The following is a 20,921-nucleotide window of genomic DNA, read 5'->3' on the forward strand; positions in this document are numbered from 1 at the left end:
ACTCCTTGGTCATCAAAAAGCAAGTCACTAAGTTTTATCATTGTTAACTATCCTTCCTCAAATTTAGAGCATTTTTCCCAGTTTCATGTCAAGGTTTTCTACTTCTATAATCATTATACAAGAAAGAATATTCACAAATATAACAAAATTTTTAAGTCTTGTTTTGGAATGAATCAGTTTATTTAACTCTTCATTAATCATTTTATTTTTTTCAACCTTACTGACGTATAATTAACAAATACAACAATATATTCAAAGTGTATAATATGATAATTTGACACATGTATACCACATGAAATGATTACCACAATCAGTTTCGTTAACATATCCATCACCTCACATAGTTGCCAGTTTTTATGTGTGGTGAAAAGTTCAGCCATCATTATAATACACTGTTTATCTAAATAAAACTGTATAAAGGTGACATATTCTGCCTTCCCACAGACCATTTCCCTTCTTCTCTATTTTATGTGTTCTTGCCAGTAAAAACAAACAAACAAAAAAAACGTTCTTGATCTTGCTTTAAAGTTCAGCATGTCACTTTAACCCAGCAATCTCACTCCCAGGAAGTTACCCTACAGATAGACTAAAAAACTACAAACAATTTAAATGTCCATCAACAGAGGACTAATTTAATATACAATGGAATATTATGAGGGTATTTAAAAAATGAGCTAGATTTTTATATTCTAATATGAAAAAAATCTAAGATGTATTGTTGAATTTTACAAAAACCAAAAATGAAAAAGCAAGAGGCAAATACTATGTCTGATATAATCCCATTTTTTTAAAAGAGGAGAGATATGTCATAATAACGTGTGGAGAAAGAAAATTTCCAAAAGGTTTTATAATAAACTATAAACAGTTGGTACCTCTGAGGTATATTAGCATTAGTGGGAAGAAAGGAGAAGGGCTTTTAACTTCTCATTTTATATCATTCTGCAGTTTGAATTTCTTAGGATGTACACCAGTTACTTTTACGATAAAAGTAAAACAAGTTTAAGTCTAAAACACTTTTTTATTAGGACATAAAAGATGAATGGATACACTTATAAATTGCTTCAGTATATTATTTTTAAAGGGGAGGGGGAGAAAACCAAACATTTTGAGTTCTCAATAAAAGATAATCAATTAAAGATGAATATCGACAAGTATTACAGAACAGCCTGTATATCATACCAGTGTTCACACACAGAATTTGCCCACTGGTCAATGCTTTGCAAAAACTAACTCGTTTCAAAACCTTTTTTCTACCTTATACTTTGAAGTTGCATTCTTGAAAAGTGATATATCACCAGATTTCATTGTACAAATTCTGGGTTGACTCCAGCTATGCCTGCAGGACCCAGATTTTAAAAATTATAGGACTGGAAGAAGAGATCTAAGAAGATATATAACTGAAAATTATCCCTTGTATGTAATCAAAACAAAAGCAAATTTCCTTGCCAACTTTCTGGTTTACCCCTGGCATGAATTTTCACTGTTTCTTTTAAATCAAAGTACTTAATAAGCTTCCATCTGATTATTAACCTATGATTTAACAGAGCAATAAATATATGTTACACAGCCTAAGGGTATTTCTCATTTCTTATGGTATCTCATAGATTTCAATTTCTTTAGAAAAGCCATGTCTGATTCTATTTTAATTGTTTGCATCAAATGAGTACAGAAACCTTTCTGCAATTGGCAAAGCTTTCTGTCAAGGAATTTTCTCTTGTGCCTCAGTTAAGCTTCAGAATTATTAATCAAAGTTTACCTTCCTATGTGTAGAAATGACTACTAAACTTTCAAATTTCCTTTTACTCCTAAAGGATAAATCTAATTCCTTAAAATTTCCTTTTATAGGAATCTAAGGTGCCATTCAATGTACAAGTTCATAGATATTAATTAAAATGTAAATGTTAGTATGTCAGACAGACAAAATATACTTATTATTTTCCCAGACCTTTTACAACAACATCTGCCCTTTTTGCCTTAGAAGACTGTTTTGGGTATGTGAGGTAAAGGGAGAATGAAATAGGAAAAATACACTCCACTCGTAGGCCAAGGAGGTACTAAAAATTTATAAACTAGTATTACTGAAAGGTTATTTCATGAGGAGAGGACGATGCTTCATCTATGTGCCTCTAAGCTCTTTGCCTGTTAAATTCATACTTACAAGGAGGCGGCATGTAATGTCGGCAAGATGACAGCGAGGCTTGTGGAGGGGGCTGGGGCTGGGGCTGTGCAACCACGCTGGATCCGTAACCATCTACTGATAATGGCTGGCTCGGGGCGGCAGCAGCAGCAGCCTGGTGGCCAAAGATTGCAGCTCGGGAAGAGGAAACAGGACAGCAGGGGTCAAAGGCAGACGCTCCATGAAAACCACCACTTCCATGACTTCTGATACCACTGCTGCTCAGGTCTACTGGCAATGCCTGCTGTATAAAGAGGAACTATGTTTTATCTTTCTAAAATTTGGTCAAAACATTGTTTCATGTTATATTATAAAAGTACTCCTAATGCAATCTAGAAAAATAGAATCTATTAATTTAAAACTGGTAAAAATTTTGAGTGTGAAGACCTACTGAGCACCAAGAAGATACTGTGTGCATCTTGGACTGTAAAAATTATCGTGCTTATACACTTAAAATCTATAATCAATTTTAAATAATCAAGCATGAGATCATGCTGTAAGATGAACAAAAGTTAATTAATATATTATTTTAAGATCTGTTTCTCTTCCATTATCTAGATTTTAAGAGAGAAAGAAACTTTTAAATCATACTTCCATATCCTCCTTTACTCCAAAATTCTGATTGGTAATTTAGGACTCCTTTACAAAACATATAATCATACCACTGAAAACATTTAAGGCTCCAGGTAAAAATTTGTTCTGTTTTTAAACTGTACACAGCAAGCATTCAACTGAAACTCTTAATAGTGCAAACATTATCCAAGATAACAAAGGGCCTAAGATTACTCAAGCTAAACCATTAGCTAGCTTTTCCTCATAACTTTTTTCACTTAAAAAAAAAAAGATTAAACCACGATTACTTTTATTAGGAATATAATTTTAGGGAAGGCCCATTTACCAAGTTGGAAAATCAAAGAGTCTAGATTCCATCTCTACTCAAAAGTAATTAAGTTTTTTCCCCTGAGCACTTTGAAAAGTGCTTAGTAAAACACTTTACCTTCTACTCTAGAGCAGATTACAGAAACAGAATTGCTTCTTTATATTCTTAAGTATTTTAAATACAAGTCTTTGCTTAGTGTTCAGTTACAGCTGTAATTTTTAAAATATGATTAAAGAAAATAAAGATGTTATATATGGAATCACATGCAGGAATTGTTCAATACTGAAAGCTGAGGGGCTAGAGGTGAGGAAAGCTAGGGTAATGCATTTATTAGAGGCCCAGGTCACCCAGTCCAGTGAGGAACCATAGTGGTCTTTGTACTTTTTAAAAATTTATTTTATTTTATTATTATTATTTTTTTAGAGACAGTTGTCTTTGTACTTTCAATGGCCTCCCAGCTCAAAGGATAACAGAAACATGAGAAACTCTGGATACTAAAAGGGAAGGAGGAGGATGGTACAGGAGAAGCTGTAGGAAGGTGAAAAGAAAGAGCTACTTTCCTCTTCTATATTATGTGTCTACAATCAATTAAGTAAATGTCTGGGCTCTTTCTTTTAAGTTGGCAAATACAATATATGCTCCCAATTTGAATAAATAAAGTTTAAGAGTAATATTTTAAGACTGTGAATTATTACTTATGGTTCAAATCCTTTCCGTATTTTCCTATTTAGGCTAAAATTTGGCAAATGGACTGGAATATCAACATACTATGAAGGTGAGCAAATTTCCTATCTTCTTCTCCAGTCAGTGATTAAGAACACTCCCAGAGAGTGAGTTAAGTAGGGTGAAGGTCCTCCTAGAAGGAACCGAGGGTAAAGTTAAAAGTAGAGAATAAAAAGAAAAGGGGAAAAATCAACACAGAGAACCCTCTTCCTCACAATTCCAACAGTTCATTCAATTATTATTATAGAAGGAAAAGGGAGGGTAAGCAAAATGGCACAGAAATGGCAAATATTACTTTACACAGCTCATAAGTAGTGCATAGCACTAATTAAACTATTCTCTCAAAAGAGAAAGCTACATCAAAAGGAGTAGTACAGAGTCAAGTGATTACTGCAACTCCTCTCGTCAAGCCTAATCCTCCCCAATCTTTCTCTGCCTATCTACACAGTCTGACACTCAATCATAAGACATCCACACAATTACAAATCCTCAGATCAGTCTCCCTCTCCTCAACCTCCTGCTGTGTCCACACAGGTCTCAAACCGAGACTATACGAGGCTAGCTCATGAGCATGGGGCTAATTTCAGAGTCCTACAAATAGCTACATCAATCTCAAAGCGTTCATATTTCCAAAACCTCATTCTTTGTTTACCTTCATGCCCATTATAACCACTGAATGCCTGATCCTGCTGATTCTTCTCAAGCTTTGTGTACAGTCCAAATACCTCTACTTAGATATAGCTGAGTAGGTTACATCTGTATTTTACAAAAAAGAGATTCTTCCTCTAATTAACTCACTCAGGTTGCTTCCTCATTCCCAAGAGGTAGAACAGGTCTAGACAATCCATAGATGTTAATACTTAGAACTGTTATCAGAACCAAAACATCATCTAAAATCTCTTTAATAATATTTCCTACTAAACCCTTTCAAATTTCCTTTTGGTATCAGCAGCTAGTGTTTTCTTCTTAAGGGAACACCCCCACTTTCTTAATTACTTTTAATTTGTCAGAACCAGAAGAGATAACCAGCAAAAATTTAAAAGATGAAGCAAGTACTTTAGGAAAGGTCAGAGGGTACAGTAAAGCAGCTGCTCTGAATTTCTTTTTGACTTTTTTCTAGCACATTTTTTAGCACGTGTCACTTACAGTTTTAAATTACATGTTTTGATTTTTAAAGTATGCACCACCAAGGTTTACATCACGATTATACACAGGGACAATGGAGCAAAAGTTAAAATAGCACATAACACCTCACTTTATTTACTCCATGTGGTCACCAATATTAATTTAATATTATTTGACATATCAAGCACTCACTAATAACATCAACTAATTTACTTAATTAGCAAAAAATTTCTTATAATTTTTGCTGACATTTCAATTTCCCACAAACTAAAAACCTCATCTGCTCCTGAGAAACTATGTCACAGGTCTGCATCTGAGACTGCTGTTTATTTCTAGATGAGTGGAGATTATAGGGAGGCTCCAGAATAGGAGGCAGGGTAGAGGAGGAAAAAATTGGGAGAATTCCCGAATTTCTCATGAATTAGGTTGACACTGCAGTTTCAACACTTTGTTTGAAATAAAATCCCAAAGGTTTAGATCCACCTACATTTAACTAAAAACACCTAAAAACATTCCAGAATAAAAATTAGTATCACGTCCAATTTTCTACATCCCTGGCCCCCTCAATTGGTTGCAATAATTTACATGAGAAAATCTTAAATACTTAATTTAAAAAAATCACACATCATTAAATTAGGCCACTCTTGCAGGGGCAACAAGAATGACTTATTTAGCATATAAACTTTATCATTAGGGTTTTTTTTTTCTCCTGAAGGAACCACAATTTTAAAAACTCAAGATGAACTCATCAAATTCCACATACCTGGTCATGGTAGCTGGTACCAGAACTACTATTTGCTCCACAAGGTGCCTGTACTTGTGGAGGTCTTTCCACAGGGCAAGTAGGATCACCAAAGGAGGGAGACACTGGGACAGCTGGGTGGGGAGTATGATGGTGGTGGTGATGATGCTGAAAATGGTGGCCATGCTGCTGAAAGCAACTTGCGTGTGGATGTCCTAACGCATGGTGACTCTGAGACGACCCTCCACATGGCGAGTGCTGGGGACAGCAGGAAGGTAACCTTGGCATTGCAGGAGGGCCAGTTTCCGTTATAGCACTAGGTGCAGTTCTCCTTGAGTCATCTTGAAACGAAAAAATGCATAGAACCAAATGATCAAATATCACTGTGTAAAAGAAAGTGTATACTTCATATATGTGTATAAATGTGTATAAATAAGTAATTAAGAAGTGATTACTGAATTCAAATATCTGTAAATAATAATGTGATATAGTCACATTCTTAACACGCATATCCTGTAATTTCAGGCAGTGATCTTCACTGGGATTTTCAGGCAAGCTTTAGGAGGCTTATATTTACCATGATGTTGAAATATGGCAATAGATCACCTTTTCCTAGGTCATTATAAATTATTAGGTTTTTTTTGTTTGTTTGTTTTTGCGGTATGCGGGCCTCTCACTGTTGTGGCCTCTCCCGTTGCGGAGCACAGGCTCTGGACGTGCAGGCTCAGCGGCCATGGCTCACGGGCCCAGCCACTCCGCAGCATGTAGGATCTTCCCGGACCGGGGCACGAACCCATGTCCCCTGCATCGGCAGGCAGACTCTCAACCACTGCGCCACCAGGGAAGCCCTAAATTGTATTTTAAAAACTCTAAAATAACATGGGAGTCTTTCCATTATATGCAACAAAGCTAAGGTTCTCCTGAGCTCCATGAGCCTCCAATACTATAAATCATTCCTATATAATGAAGACTACTATGTACTTCTTAAAATCTTATCCTCTTAAGACATAACTACACGGGCTTCCCTGGTGGGACAGTGGTTGAGAATCTGTCTGCCAATGCAGGGGACACGGGTTTGAGCCCTGGTCCGGGAAGATCCCACATGCCACGGAGCAACTAAGCCCGTGAGCCACAACTAAGCCCGTGAGCCACAACTACTGAGCCTGCGCTCTAGAGCCCGCAAGCCACAACTACTGAGCCCGCATGCCACAACTACTGAAGCCCGTGCGCTTAGAGCCCATGCTCCACAACAAGAGAAGCCACCACACTGAGAAGCCCGCGCACCGCAACCAAGAGTAGCCCCCGCTCGCTGCAACTAGAGAAAGCCCACGCGCAGCAATGAAGACCCAACGCAGCCAAAAATAAATAAATAAATTTATTTTAAAAAAAAAAGACATAACCACCCAACTCAGAGCATATCTGGCTAAGTCTCACTAACTTCCAATGTCTTTTCCGTTCCTCTGGTCTCTAAACTCAGACCCAATAGAACATAAGAAATAAGACTCTACTATGTTGAAAATTAAAGGTCTCTTATAATGATCTAGTGACTCAAGGTGGAACAGTGGGAAAAAACATGGAGTCAGATGGGCCTGAGTTCTAATCCTGAGCCTGTCTAATCTGGAGCAATGTGACCTTAGGAAAGTTATTTAACCTCTTTCTCACCTATTAAATGTAGCAATAATTGCCTTGCATGGCTGTTGTTAGAAAAGATGATAATCTTCTAGGTATGAAATATCTGAGTCCTGATTATGCTCTGTCACATGCCCAGAGTTATTTTGAAGGTATGTTCTTCCATGCCAAAAGAACAGCAGAAAGTGTCCCCAGAAGGTTTATCCTAGTGTTTCAAACTCCTCTAAAAAAAAGCACCCTTTCCTCAAACTACATGTTATGTGGAAATTAGATAAAACAGATAAAAATGGAGATAAATTTTTTTACTTAAAAATAAAAATTAGAAGAGTGGAAAACCCAAATCCCTGTCCTTCCCTTCCCCCACCCCCACGTGACTCATGAGGCATCTCTTCAGAATCCTTAGGATTCTGAAGTACCACTGTTCTAGCCTTTTTTTCTAGAGTAACCAATACCAGGGATACCCTGCTCCTATTTGGCTCACAGTACACAGCTATTCTCTTCTGGGCCAATGTACCAAAATTAGGAATCTTCTGGTTCTTTACAAATAATACAAAAATCCAATCGAAACTGGCTTAAACAATAAAGGGAATTTATAGACTCACATAAATGAATCTGGATAGGGATGCTTCAGGCTCTGACTGATGGGTCTGACTGCAGTACACCTCCCTGTAATTCTCCTGGGTCTGCCCTCCCATACATGTCCTATCCTGCTTTTGCTGATTCTCTTCTGGGCAAAGTCTGTGATCTAAACCCTGTTAGGCAGTATCTCTATTCTAAATCTATGTATATTGGTTCCCCCCACCCCAAGTTCCTACTCTGGCCTACTTGGGCTAATTTCCTGAACCCTTTTGTAAAGGTTCTTAACCTCAGAACTAGAATTCAGGAGTCTGTAAACTTGGATGGAAAAAAATTACAAATTCTTACTAATCTCTAACAGCCTCCTGGAATTAGTACTACCTTGTTATCATCAGTTGAGAGGTTAAATATTACAAATAATTTGTATCAAAAAAACAATGAAAGTCAACAAGCTGTTCACTTTTAAAACACAAGTGACAGCAGATTCAAAGTCAGTTCTATAATTAAATCACTTTCATTCATTTGCATTCCAAATTTCTTGAATAACCTGGACAGAGTCACAACTGGCATACCTGGAACTGACCATGATCAACAGCCTATCTTCACTATGCTGAATCAAACATTAAGTAGCTATTTCCCAAAGGCTGTAAGATTTACAACAATATCATTATTATAGGAACTTTACTTCCTACAACATTTTCAGGGTTGTATCTCAGCCCCCACGTCGAAGTGTTACACAAGTAAATGTCATTTATTGTGTGTTACTTCAGAAAAGAAAATCGAAAACCTTTGGGACACTAAATCCATTCAGTGGATGGACTAAATGACCTTGATGATTCCTGCCAAGTATGACACGTTAATTTTACAAACCCAATTATTTGAGGATTATGTGTAACTCTAAGACTCAGGAGATGAGTCTGTAACCAGAGCAAGAGATCTAGGGACTGCTAGGGCCATGACTGAAGTAACAGATATGACACTTAACCTGTTTGGAAACGATCTGCCCTCTTGGTCTTCAATTATTTTACATACAAAACTCAGAGTGAGTGAAGAGGAAGCACAGTGACTTTCATATCCTTAAGGCTGAACACATATTTAAGGGGTTATATAATTAACAGTATGGCCCCTAAAAGAGGACTGACCTTATAGCTCTACTTCTTATGGTACAGTTTTGGCTTCCAATTAAATTAATATCTATTTTCCTACAGTCCAGAAGCTCTTTGTTGCTCAAACAAGGTAGCAATCCAAAGTAAAGACAACTGAATCTCCTCTTGTTCAAGAGTTACTGACCAAAGAAAATTGCCACAGAGTAGAGGTGAAATACAAAGACATCTGATTGAGTAAATAAAACACTGCCTTTTTTATTAAAATTAGGCCGCTGAGTGGCCACTAAAAATAGATAATCGAAAATCTACACCAGAAGAATTAACTCCACAGCCCAGTGACACCAAGCTGGTTAAAATACTTTTATTGTAATTCTAGGAGGATTACTGAGATGTACTCATGCATTTATTCATTTATTTGGCAAGTCTTATACATAATAATGACATGGTTAAGGATCTACAAAGATACTGAAAAATGAAAGTCCTGGCCTTTAAAATAACGAATGGATATTGTCTGCCTTTGTTGATTTATCTCTAGAAACTAGAAACATGCCTGCACAATGTAGGTGGTTCAATAAGCACTTGCTAAATTTAAGCTAACCTCACAGGGAAAAGAGGCATGCCTGCATGGCTGCAGCTTAGTGCTGAAAAAGAGAAAGACTTGATCTTTGGTCCTCAAGGAGCTCATCATCAAGTACGGAGAAAATTTAAAACAGAAATCAACCAGTATTATAACAGAAGCACTAGGTTCTAGGTACAGTATAGAGCAACACTGCCCCCCAGGGAATATCTGGCAACACCTGGGGATACTTTTGGTGTCACAGCTGGAGGGGAAGTAGTGCTACTGGTTATTAGTAGGGAGAAGTCAAGAATGCTGCTATGGCTATGGGGGCCGGGGTGGGGGGGAAGGGGGGTGGGATGAATTGGGAAATTGGGATTGACATATATACACTACTACGTATAAAATAGATAACTAATGAGAACCTACTGTACAGCACAGGGAATTCTACTCAATGCTCTGTGGTGACCTAAATGGGAAGGAAATCCAAGAAAGAGGGGATATATGTATACATATAGCTGGTTCACTTTGCTGTACAGCGGAAACTAACACAACATTAAAGCATCTATACTCTAATAAAGATTAATTAAAAATATAATAATAATGCTGCTAATATCCTACAATGCACAGGACAAGCCCCCCCCACACACACAAGAACTGTCCAGCCCAAAGACAATAGTGCCAAGGTTGAGAAATCCTGGCATAAAGGAAGATTACAAGATCCAAGTCAGACTTTGTAGGTTTGAATTCTTGCTCCACTATCATATAACCTTAGACAAGTTACTTTACCTGTAAAATGAAAAGAATAATAGAATCTGCCTCATAGGTTATTACAGAAATCAGAGTTAATATAAATAAATTATTGACCAATACTATGAGTTCAACAGATGTTAGCTATTATTATCCCCTACAATTGTTAGCTCTGTTTATGTTGTGTTCCTGGTGTCTAGAACAGTGCCTGATACATAGTATGCAATCAATAAATACTTGCTGAATAAATGAATATATAAGATAGCATATATGCATAAAGCTAAGAACATTGAGAAGTCAGACAGATGATAAGCTGATTGGGGCATGTTGAGTTTGAGGTGACTGCAGAATGGTCCAGAGGAGAGGCGGTTGGATATGAAAGTTTAAAACAAGGAGAGTGTTCTGGAAGCACAATATGGTGAGTCATCGGCATACTGGTGGTAGGTGAAAACACCTACAGTTATGAGATGGACGAGTGAAAGAAGGGATGAAAATAGAGTCCTGGAAGAAAATAAGATGAGAAGAAAATTACTGCCAGATTTTTAAACATCATGTTTGTTTGTTCTGAAAGGAGTCAGAGTTAAAGTTAAATGAAGGAGTTTAAGGTGAAGAAGATCCACTTAGGTATACACAGACTTAACACAAATGTACACGTGCGTGTACGAAGGGGATGGAACCAACAAAGATGCTGAAGACACAGGGAAAATAACTGATAAAGCAAGGTCAAGGACACAAGAAAGGACAGGAGGTGGAGCATAGATAAAGAGACTGGAAACTGTAAGAAGGAGTTAAGAGACCAGGAGTTAGGAGATATGGATAGGTATAAATACACAAAAGTTTTTATTAAAGGGGCTGGAAGTTACAAGTATTCATGCTTGAGAACCTTCATTTATTTTTTCTTATTCCCCCTACCCCCGGAAATGAGAGTCTTAAGAAGAATAAGAGAATTTTGGAATAGACACTGAGGGGAAGGAAAGGGAACCGATTGGGATTTATCACACTATGACAACTTATTACCAAAAGCCCAAGATTAGATACCATAAATTCATAAGGCATCAATCTGCATGGTTCTGTGATTTTTACCAGTCCCATTTAGGAACCTGGATAAGAGAGAAGCTACATGGCTCAAGTGATTCAAGGTTGGAAATATACAAGAAGGTGCAAAGTAACGACAGGATGTGAAGAAAACAGGTGAATGATGTTCTACAGTCTTGGAAGGAAATATAGCCAGCAGAATTGAACGCCCCTAATGTAATCTGAATATCTGTATGTGCTTCTATCAGATTCATATAGAGGAACAATCTGGCCTGGAACAAGGTTCTCCTAGTCTAGAGAAATACAACATGAGCAAGTCTATCCCAAGGGTGGTCATTAAAAGATAGAGTAATATCATGAGAAGGCCATTCAGGCAGTGAAGTTACTACCAAATAGATTAAATGTGAATCCTAACTAAACAAGCGTGTTAAAAAATAAGTACATAAATAAAAGCTTTGAGACTGTCTTGAAATAAAGTTAGGACTGTTTCACATAACATCTAGATAAGCATAGGGTACATAAAGCTACCAGGAAAGACAGTGCACTCAATAAACGAAATAAAAAGCCCGTTTCACTTCTGCCTACATTTTTTTTTTTCAAAGACACCCCTGAGAAATCTCCTTGTTTCCTCAAGCTTTGCCTCAAGTTTCCAGGGAAGGGAGATCTAAACCAGACACAAGCAGTTTTCCAATCTGCTCAAGGTAAGTTACAGGGATATTATAAGAATTAAATGTATTATTAAAAGCCAAAAAAAGATAGAAAATATATGGTGGTTTCGTTATTAATGGTGATATTATTGGTGATATAGTCAATCTACAAGCTATAGGGTCTATGATGTCTCCGTTACTAAACAGCAAGTTCCTATCTCTGTGCCATCATTCAAGAGCGAAAAAAGACTACTTTAAGACCCAGTTAATCTGAGATAAGAGTTAAAACTATAAAACTCTTAAAAGAAAACAGAGGAGTAAATCTTTGAGACCTTTGGTTAGGCAATGGTTTCTTAGATGTAAACAACAACATAAAATATTGGGAAACAACAACACAAAATATTGGGAAAATGACATCATCAAACTTTTTTAAACTCCCATTCCTATTTTCAATTCTTTTGGATACGGATCTAGGAGTGGACTTGTGGGTCATATGCTGCTAACTCTATGTTTCACTTTTTGAGGAACTGTCAAAGTGTTTTCTACAGTGGCTGCACCATTTTACATTCCCACCAGATATTAATAAAGGTTCCAGGGGCTTCCCTGGTGGCTCAGCGGTTAAGAATTCACCTGCCAGTGCGGGGGACATGGGTTTGAGCCCTGGTCCAGAAAGAGCCCACATGCTGCAGAGCAAATGAGCCCGTGCACCACAACTACTGAGCCTGCGCTCTAGAGCCCGCAAGCCACAACTACTGAGCCCACGTGCCACAACTACTGAAGCCCGCACACCTAGGGCCCGTGCTCTGCAATGAGAGAAGCTACCGCACTGAGAAGTCCGTGCACAGCAACGAAGAATAGCCCCTGCTTGCCACAACTAGAGAAAGCCCGCCTGCAGCAATGAAGACCCAACGCAGCCAAAAATAAATAAAATAAAATAAACAAATTTATAAAAAGATAAATAAAGGTTCCAATTTCTCTATATCCTTGTTAACACTGCTTATCTTCTGATTTCCTGTTCTTTGTTTTTGTTTTGTTTAATTATAGATATCCTGGTGAGAGTAAAGTGGAATTTCATTCTGGTTTTGATTTGCTTTTCCCTAATAACTAATAACGTTTTCATGTGCTTCTTGGTCATTTGTACAAATGACCTTCTTCTTTGGAAAAATGCCTATGTAAATTCTTTGCCCATTTTAAAACTGGGCTGCTTTTCTTTTTATTGTTGAGTTGTGCAAGTTCTTTATATATTCTGGATACTAGACCCTTATCCAATATATGATTTTTAAATATTTTTCTCCCATTCTGTAGGCTATCTTTTCACTTTCTTATAATTTCCTTTGATGTACAAAAATTTTAAATTTGATGAAGTCCTGTTTATCTATGTTTTTCTTTTGTTGCTTGTATTTTTGGTGTCAGCTATTCAATTCTCCCCCATCTCTTTCATTTGAGCTATAATACTCCAGTAACATAGCACACAGACTCAAATATGAAGTCATAGCCTAATTCTAATAGAGACCACTTTGTTCACATATGATGCTTATTCTAAGAATACACTCTTGCTAACACAGCTAAAATCTTAAAAACAACAATCCTTTTTCTAACAAAGAGTCCCCTCCCCGCTCTTCTTTTTTTCTTTTTCTTTTTTTACATACCTCCTGTAGAAGTACCACTCATACTATTGCTTGCAAGCATAGGTGAAGTCTCTGACACTGTGGAGGGTTGGCTACTAGTGACAGCTGAAGCAGTATCAGAGGGCTGCTCAGAGGTAGATGGATTTGAATTGTTAATGGAAGCGCTTGTGGTTTGTGATTCCATTCTCGTGGAAGTGGTTGGTACTACAGTAGGTTCTTACAATATAGAAAAATGTTTATTTTAGCATTTCAAAACAAATTAGGTAATGGGTTATATTTTAATAAAAGCTAACATTTTTATGATAGTTATTAAAACAAAATATGAACCCTCTAGTAAGTACAATATACAGTTAAAAAAAAAGTTTTCTTAAAGTTAAACTGCAACATTAGAATGACATGTTATTGCATTTTTAAAAACCCAACACATATATGTATATTCCAATAATTCAAAGGACTAACATAGTTTCTTTGGGTAATGACCATGTAAGTTTTCTGATCACAAAGAAAAGAGGCAAAGTAAAACTCCCTCTGCTATGTCCATACACATTGTCACAGGCTGTTAGAACAGTATACAAATTGTACTTTCTCTGGTTACATTATGGATTCTAGAGTCACACAGCTTGGATAGCAATTCTGATTTCATCACTGACAGTATGATCTAGGATAAATTACTTAACCACTCTCTATTTCCCCACCTGTAGAACTAGGAAAGTACAGAATTTTCTTCATAGAACTGTTGTTAGGATAAACAGAGATCACACATATAAAGCACTTTATATGATGCTTTACAAGCAGTAGTCATTCAATAAACATTAGCTATGATTTTTAATAACCATTTTAATTTCTTTCTTACATGTCTTTTTGTATGTTTTTCCCAATTCTTTTGCCAATATTAATATTCATCAGTGCTTTCTAATAAAAATTAAAGTTTTTATAGTAGAAATTAAAAGAAATTTCAGGCAGACCTTAACTTATGAATGAGTTATACTTTAGACCCTAATTGTTAAATGATTGTTTAAAAATTAAGAATAATGGGAATAAATCTGTGCAAAGCATAGTCACAATAATTAGACCTGAATTATCACTCTTTAAATGTGATATACAAAGAGAGGACAACTATTCTATACAATGAAGTGAGGTCCGCTGATTCCTGAAACACAAATAGTACCTGTTAGTCTATATGGGACCCTGTACTTCAGATGCTTAAAGAAATATATTTGCCTAAACGTAAAAGGGGGAGGGAGGAACCTCTGTTGATTTGCAAATAGTTTATTTATCTCAGTTTCTCAGTCTTATTGGTATTGACAGTGGCTGAATAATTCTTTGTTGGAGGTGGGAGGGGGGTCGGGGTGGACTGTCCTTTGCACTGTAGGATGTTTAGCAGCAACCCCAGCCTCTACCCATTAGATGTTAATAGCACTCTCCCCCAACTGTGAGAACCAAAAGTGTCTGTAGATATTGCCAAATGTCTCTAGGGGCACAAAATGGCCAGTAGGTAAGAACCACTGGTCTAACTGATAAACTTAAGTTTTGAATTTATTTTTAATAAGATAGAAGCCTTCCACTAAAAGAAACCAGTAGGGAGAAGGGGGCATCTGCTGATCACTGGAATACTTTTAACCTAAATGTAAAAGTATCCTGTTTGAACTAAATTCTAGTGGGTTAAAAGGCTACTCTGTCACCTTTTGTTACTTTACTGGATGGCAGGTGTCAGATGGGACAACACACAAAAAGTTTCCAAAAGAGCCATCAATATTTAATTGAGTAATCTTTAATTAATCCCTATTGTATTAACCACTGCCTTACAGATAATTTATGGTGCTTCAAAATAAAAACCGAGACATTGTTAAATGAAATGTAGACAATGGGAATAAATTAGCCCTTAATAAACATCTTAATCCCAAAGTACTGCTACTCTGAAAGTTATAATCATCCAAACTGCAAACAGCCGATATGAGAGCTGATTGCACAAGGCCCCTAACTCTTCCTACCTAGCGAATGTATCTTTTCCAATTTATAGCTAACTGCCAAAATTAACAAATTCATATATGGCTTACTGTCTCCTTAAGGAAATTATGATTGACCATTTCCTTCTAAGATGTAACTATTACTATCTGAAGACAATTGTCAATATGAGGGAAAATTCACATATGTATTCATATATTCATACTTGCTACCACTTTCCCTAACCTCTGTTTTCCAACTCTAGCTTTATTTCCTCAGTTACTTGGGTGCAGCTGTAAGCCAAAACAAAACACTAAAGCTGAGCAGCACATAAGGTAACCATATTATTATACTGAAGGATAACACAACTTTTAAAAGCAAATCGAACATTTCAAATAACCAGTATTAACCATTTAAACTCAGTTATATTGCTTTCCTGTTCTGTATTTTTAAAGTGCTGTTTCTATTTTTCATAGCAAAGTTAAAGTATGATAACAATATTATAAATGAAAGTATCAATAACACATAAGTCTGAGGATAGATCAAACCACCTCTTGTAAAAATAATTTTTTTCTAAGAAAATAACTACCAAGCAATGAAGTAATAATCAGAGAGAATTTTTAGACACAACTTACAACTGAGGTTATTATATTAATTAAAAATAACATTAGGATACCTGGCAACTTCCCTGTAATTTAATATATATTACCATTAAGCAGCAATAGAAGTTTCTAGCATATTAAGATACTTCATTTTAGCAAATCTTCTTCATAATTCTACACTGCTAGTACTCCAACTTACCATCTTCATCAACAGTAAGGTCCACAACTTCTGCTGCATTCTGCCTCAAGGGCTGTATAACAGTAGAAATCCTACTGCGGTTCCGTGGCTCCTGTGGCCGACTTGTATGCGAACTTGAACCTTGGCTCCAGTGAGATCTATTGTGTCCAAGGGTTGAACGAGACCTTAAATAACAAAATTTTTAGTTACCTAAGAAATCATAAGCCTTTCTTACAAACTAAGTTGTGAAATTCTTCATTCAAGAATTCTCCAGAGGAGCTTCCCTGGTGGTGCAGTGGTTAAGAATCTGCCTGCCAATGCGGGGGACAAGGGTTCAAGCCCTGGTCTGGGAAGATCCCACATGCCAAAGAGCAACTAAGCCCGTGCACCACAATTACTGAGCCTCGGCTCTAGAGCCCGCGAGCCACAACTACTGAAGCCCACGCACCACAACTACTGAAGCCCACAACAAGAGAAGCCACCGCAATGAGAAGCCTGCGCACTGCAATGAAGAGTAGCCCCCGCTCACCACAACTAGAGAAAGCCCGTGTACAGCAACGAAGACCCAATGCAGCCAAAAATAAATAAATAAAATAAATTAAAAAAAAAAAAAAGAATTCTCAGAGAAATAATCATAATAGAATTTAAAATTCTGACTAGCATAATGTCTAGCACTCAATAAACATCTGCTGAATTAAATGTTCAACAAATGTTCACCAATCAACTGACCTCAGAAAATGAAAATTGATATGTTAGACCAATCACTGGTGTAAAATACAGGATTCTGTTTCAAGAATGCTGCTCCCTTTTCAATGTTTACTTTGAATATTCACCTGGGTTATAATCAATTATTTACATTTTATGTTAATACCTAAAATTATTCACCACAGGTTTAGTAACAAAAATATCAACACCCTAAACATTTAACGTTCACATGATCTTCTATGTTTAGTTTAGATTGGATCTGCAAAGCATGGCTTTGGGAGTCCCCACCCAAGCTAAGTTTCTGGGACTGTCTAAAAGAGATTCAAAGCACCAGAGAGAGTTCTTGCCATCAGGAGAGGTACGGATAGTTGTAGCTAGTTTACTATAAGAAACATCATCGTTTGAGCTGCTTTAGGCTTTAAAGGCATATAATCACAAACCCTCAACACCGAATGCTTTTATCATCTTTTAAATTATGTGTATTGTACTAAATTACTTACAGCATATATTTTTATTTTAAAAAAATTCTTAAAGGATTCACTGTAATGATCTGGACTAAGGGTACAGAGGGATAGTATGTAGAATATGCAGTCCTCAGGCTTCAAGGAGAAAAAGATAAATATGTTTTAGAAAGATGGGGCTTACAAAGTTGGTTTTTTCTCCTGCCCAAACTGAATGTAAAACTGCCTATAAGCTTATTGTCACTATGTATGGAAAAAGTGAGCCAGATCCACTAACATGCAGTCATCGTATAAGCTTGACCACTCAGAAGAGAACTCCAAAGTTCAAACTGAGCTGACAATGGCCTCAGCAATTACAGAGCCTAAAAGTTTAGAAAGAAGTTCAAATTCTAAAATTAAGTTTTCAAGTAACAGGAGTACAGAGGTTAAATCCTGAGACAGAGTTTTAAAAAAAGACCGTGTGTTCCAGCAAGAATTGTATAGATTAAGGCATGAAGGTAAACAAATATTTCAAGCTGAAATGGTTTTAGATAAGAATGATCACCATTTAAAATTCTTGAGAAACCAAGTCTTTGATGAGAGACTGAGTAGTCTATTATTTCTTAGACGCTGTTAACAGCTGCAGAAACTTCCACGTCCACTATGCAGCACTTCTGTGAAAACTTCACAGGATGTCCTAACTCCAAATATAATGCTGAGTAAAGTACCAGCAAAAAACTTGATGTATGAGGAACAGTTTCACAGAGGCCTTAGTCGCCCCTATAATTAGTGGCAACTGTCAAATCTTGACACAAAGGGATCTGAAACACAGATACATTCTCTCTTGAACAGGAAGGGCCAAGAGCCAGCTAAAGTGACAAAGTTAATATTCTAGGTAACCATAAGGAAAATAAATACGGCTAATGAGCACTGTGTGTCTTTTCCAAGAGCACTGTCTATCACTATGTAAACGCATCTGCTTGAACATTTAAGCATCTACATGAAAAGAAAGCTCTCCAGTTCCACGAAAAAACAGGTCCTTAGTTTCAACAATTGTTATAGCTCATAAAAACTGAGTCAGCGTTGTACCAACCACTATGGACAGTCACAGAATAACTGTGGCACGTACTGTGGAGTATCAATTTTCCTCGGAGTCTGGGAAAATCATTTAAAACTTAAACAGGGATATATTATAGAGTGCTCTCTTCCATGCCATTAGAAGTAGTACTCCAATGGGAAAGTGGCAAGTAAAGAAGCACATTCTAGGTATGATTGTAACATGCTTCCAAAATAAGAATGCTTTTTTCTTAAATCAATAACAAATTAAAATACAATAAGCAAATGCATTTCTAAATTCATTCCAACACAAAAATTAAGATTCATCCACAGTTTGGTGTATCAGACGAAAGAGAAGAGTACTTCACTGCTTCCTTTACCAGTATTTGTAATCATCTAAAGCACAAAATGAATTGTGTTAGGGTCTCTCTCTCGTTTTTTTTTCCGTCAAAGTGATTCTCAAAAGGGCAATGTCATTTCCAGTTATTTATCAAAACAAATGAGGATATATCATTCATTTTTTACTACAGGGCTTATATAAAATTATTGAGTGAAGGACAAAAAAATCCAAAAACTATGTTTTATACTAAGTTGTCCTACCAAAATAGCATAAACATCACTGGTATTAATGAGATACCAATATCATTCCCAATACTTATGTACTATTCACATCTAAATTTCAGAGAAGTTTGTGAACTTTCTGAATCATAAAACAAATTCAATTTTATAAAACACCAAGTAAAACTGATGTTTATCTAGAGCAATGACTCAACACTCACTGTATACTTGGGGTGCTTAAAAAAGTACTGATTCCTAAGATTCTGGTTCAGCTGGTCTGGGCTATGATCCAGGCAATAATATATATTTTATCATCTTCCCAGATGAATCTAATACAGTCTGGTTTGACAACCACTAATCTGGTTGGTATACACACACTAAAACTAGGTAAAGAAAAAAAAAGTAAAAAAATGCAAATATCTGCAGCACAAATGGGTCTAAACATTTACATCTAAAACTTCAAATATACAACCAGGAATTAAAATCTTACCGATAGCTTTCCCCAACTGTTACTATCTCCACTTCACTGTCAGTTGAGGTAACATTAATTTCTTCATTGGCAGTGATCTGGGGAGTGGAGGAAGCTTCTATCACCACAACATCTTCATCAATATTTCCTGGAAACAAAAAGAAAAAACATTTAAAGGGCATATGGGATAAACAACAAGGTCCTACTATACAGCACAAGGAACTATATTCGGTATCCTATGATAAACCACAATGGAAGAGAATACTAAAAAAAAAAAAAAAAGGATGTGTATATATATATATATATATATATATATATATGTATAACTGAATCACTTTGTATATATATGTTTAACTGAATACAAAAAAAGAATGTATATATATATAAAACTGAATCACTTTGCAGAAATTAACACAACGTTGTAAATCAACTATACTTCAATTAAAAAAATAAAGAGCATATGCCTGTCAGCTAACTTAAAGACAAAATTTTTATTTTGACTTTGAAGACTGAAATTCATTACAAAAGTAAAATTCATCTGTCAAATCAAAGTTTTTAAAACGAGAGCTCACTATGCAAAGTGAAAACAGTACTTACTCTCTTAATTTGCACATTTGTTTCCTCTTATGATTTTTGTTTGTTCCTTACAAACTTTTAGTAGTTTCCATAAGAATTTGTATAATCTTATATAAAGATATTAATACTGTAATATCTAAAAGTACTGATTTAAGATCTTATGTAAGATATTCACATTCTATAAGATATCAACCCTTTAATATCTGAAATGAAGACACCACACTCTCTGTAAGTTTTCTTCAAGGTTTTTTAATTTATGTAATATGGTATTCTTTTAAGAAAAACACAGTAGCTTTTCAGTTTTGTGCTACAAAATCTGTAATTTTTTTGTACGTGTTCTTTTCTAAAGTATTCCAAGTTCAGAAAGTGCTCACTCATCTAGAAGTTGGTACATTACTATATTTGGTGCAATGTGTTTCCTTAATATTTACTTCACCTAGAACTAATTTTTACTTATGGCATTAGATAAGATTATAAATAGAATCTGGCCCTGCTCAGTGAAATAACCCAGTCACAAAATAACACTGTATGATTTCACTTATGTGAGGCATCTAAAGTAGTCAAATTCCTAGGGAAAGTGGAATGGTGGTTACCAGACCTGTGAGGCGGAAGGAAAAGGGAGTTGTTTAATGGGTATGGACTTTCAGATTGCAAGAAGAAAAAGTTCTGGAGATCTGTTTCACAACAACGTGAATATTCTTAAAACTACTGAACTGCATACTTTAAAATGGTCAAGTAAACAACAAAAAAAGAAAAGTTATGTTCCATTTCTTCTCTTGCTATATTTTCCACAAATCTAGGGCTAAAATGTCTTTTTTTA

General features: G+C 36.1%; 1 protein-coding gene across 1 annotated transcript in view; it reads right to left on the minus strand.

The window, feature by feature from the left end:
* The window catches only part of RNF111 (ring finger protein 111), a 79,740-nt gene that overhangs the window by 15,063 nt on the left and 43,756 nt on the right, over positions 1 to 20,921 (minus strand). The window contains 5 exon segments of the mRNA XM_032622849.1: positions 2,159 to 2,420; positions 5,668 to 5,987; positions 13,595 to 13,789; positions 16,319 to 16,482; positions 19,547 to 19,673. Of these exon segments, the coding sequence (XP_032478740.1) occupies positions 2,159 to 2,420; positions 5,668 to 5,987; positions 13,595 to 13,789; positions 16,319 to 16,482; positions 19,547 to 19,673 (1,068 nt within the window).

This window comes from Phocoena sinus, chromosome 2 (genome assembly GCF_008692025.1).
Source record: "Phocoena sinus isolate mPhoSin1 chromosome 2, mPhoSin1.pri, whole genome shotgun sequence".
Lineage (NCBI taxonomy): Eukaryota > Metazoa > Chordata > Mammalia > Artiodactyla > Phocoenidae > Phocoena > Phocoena sinus.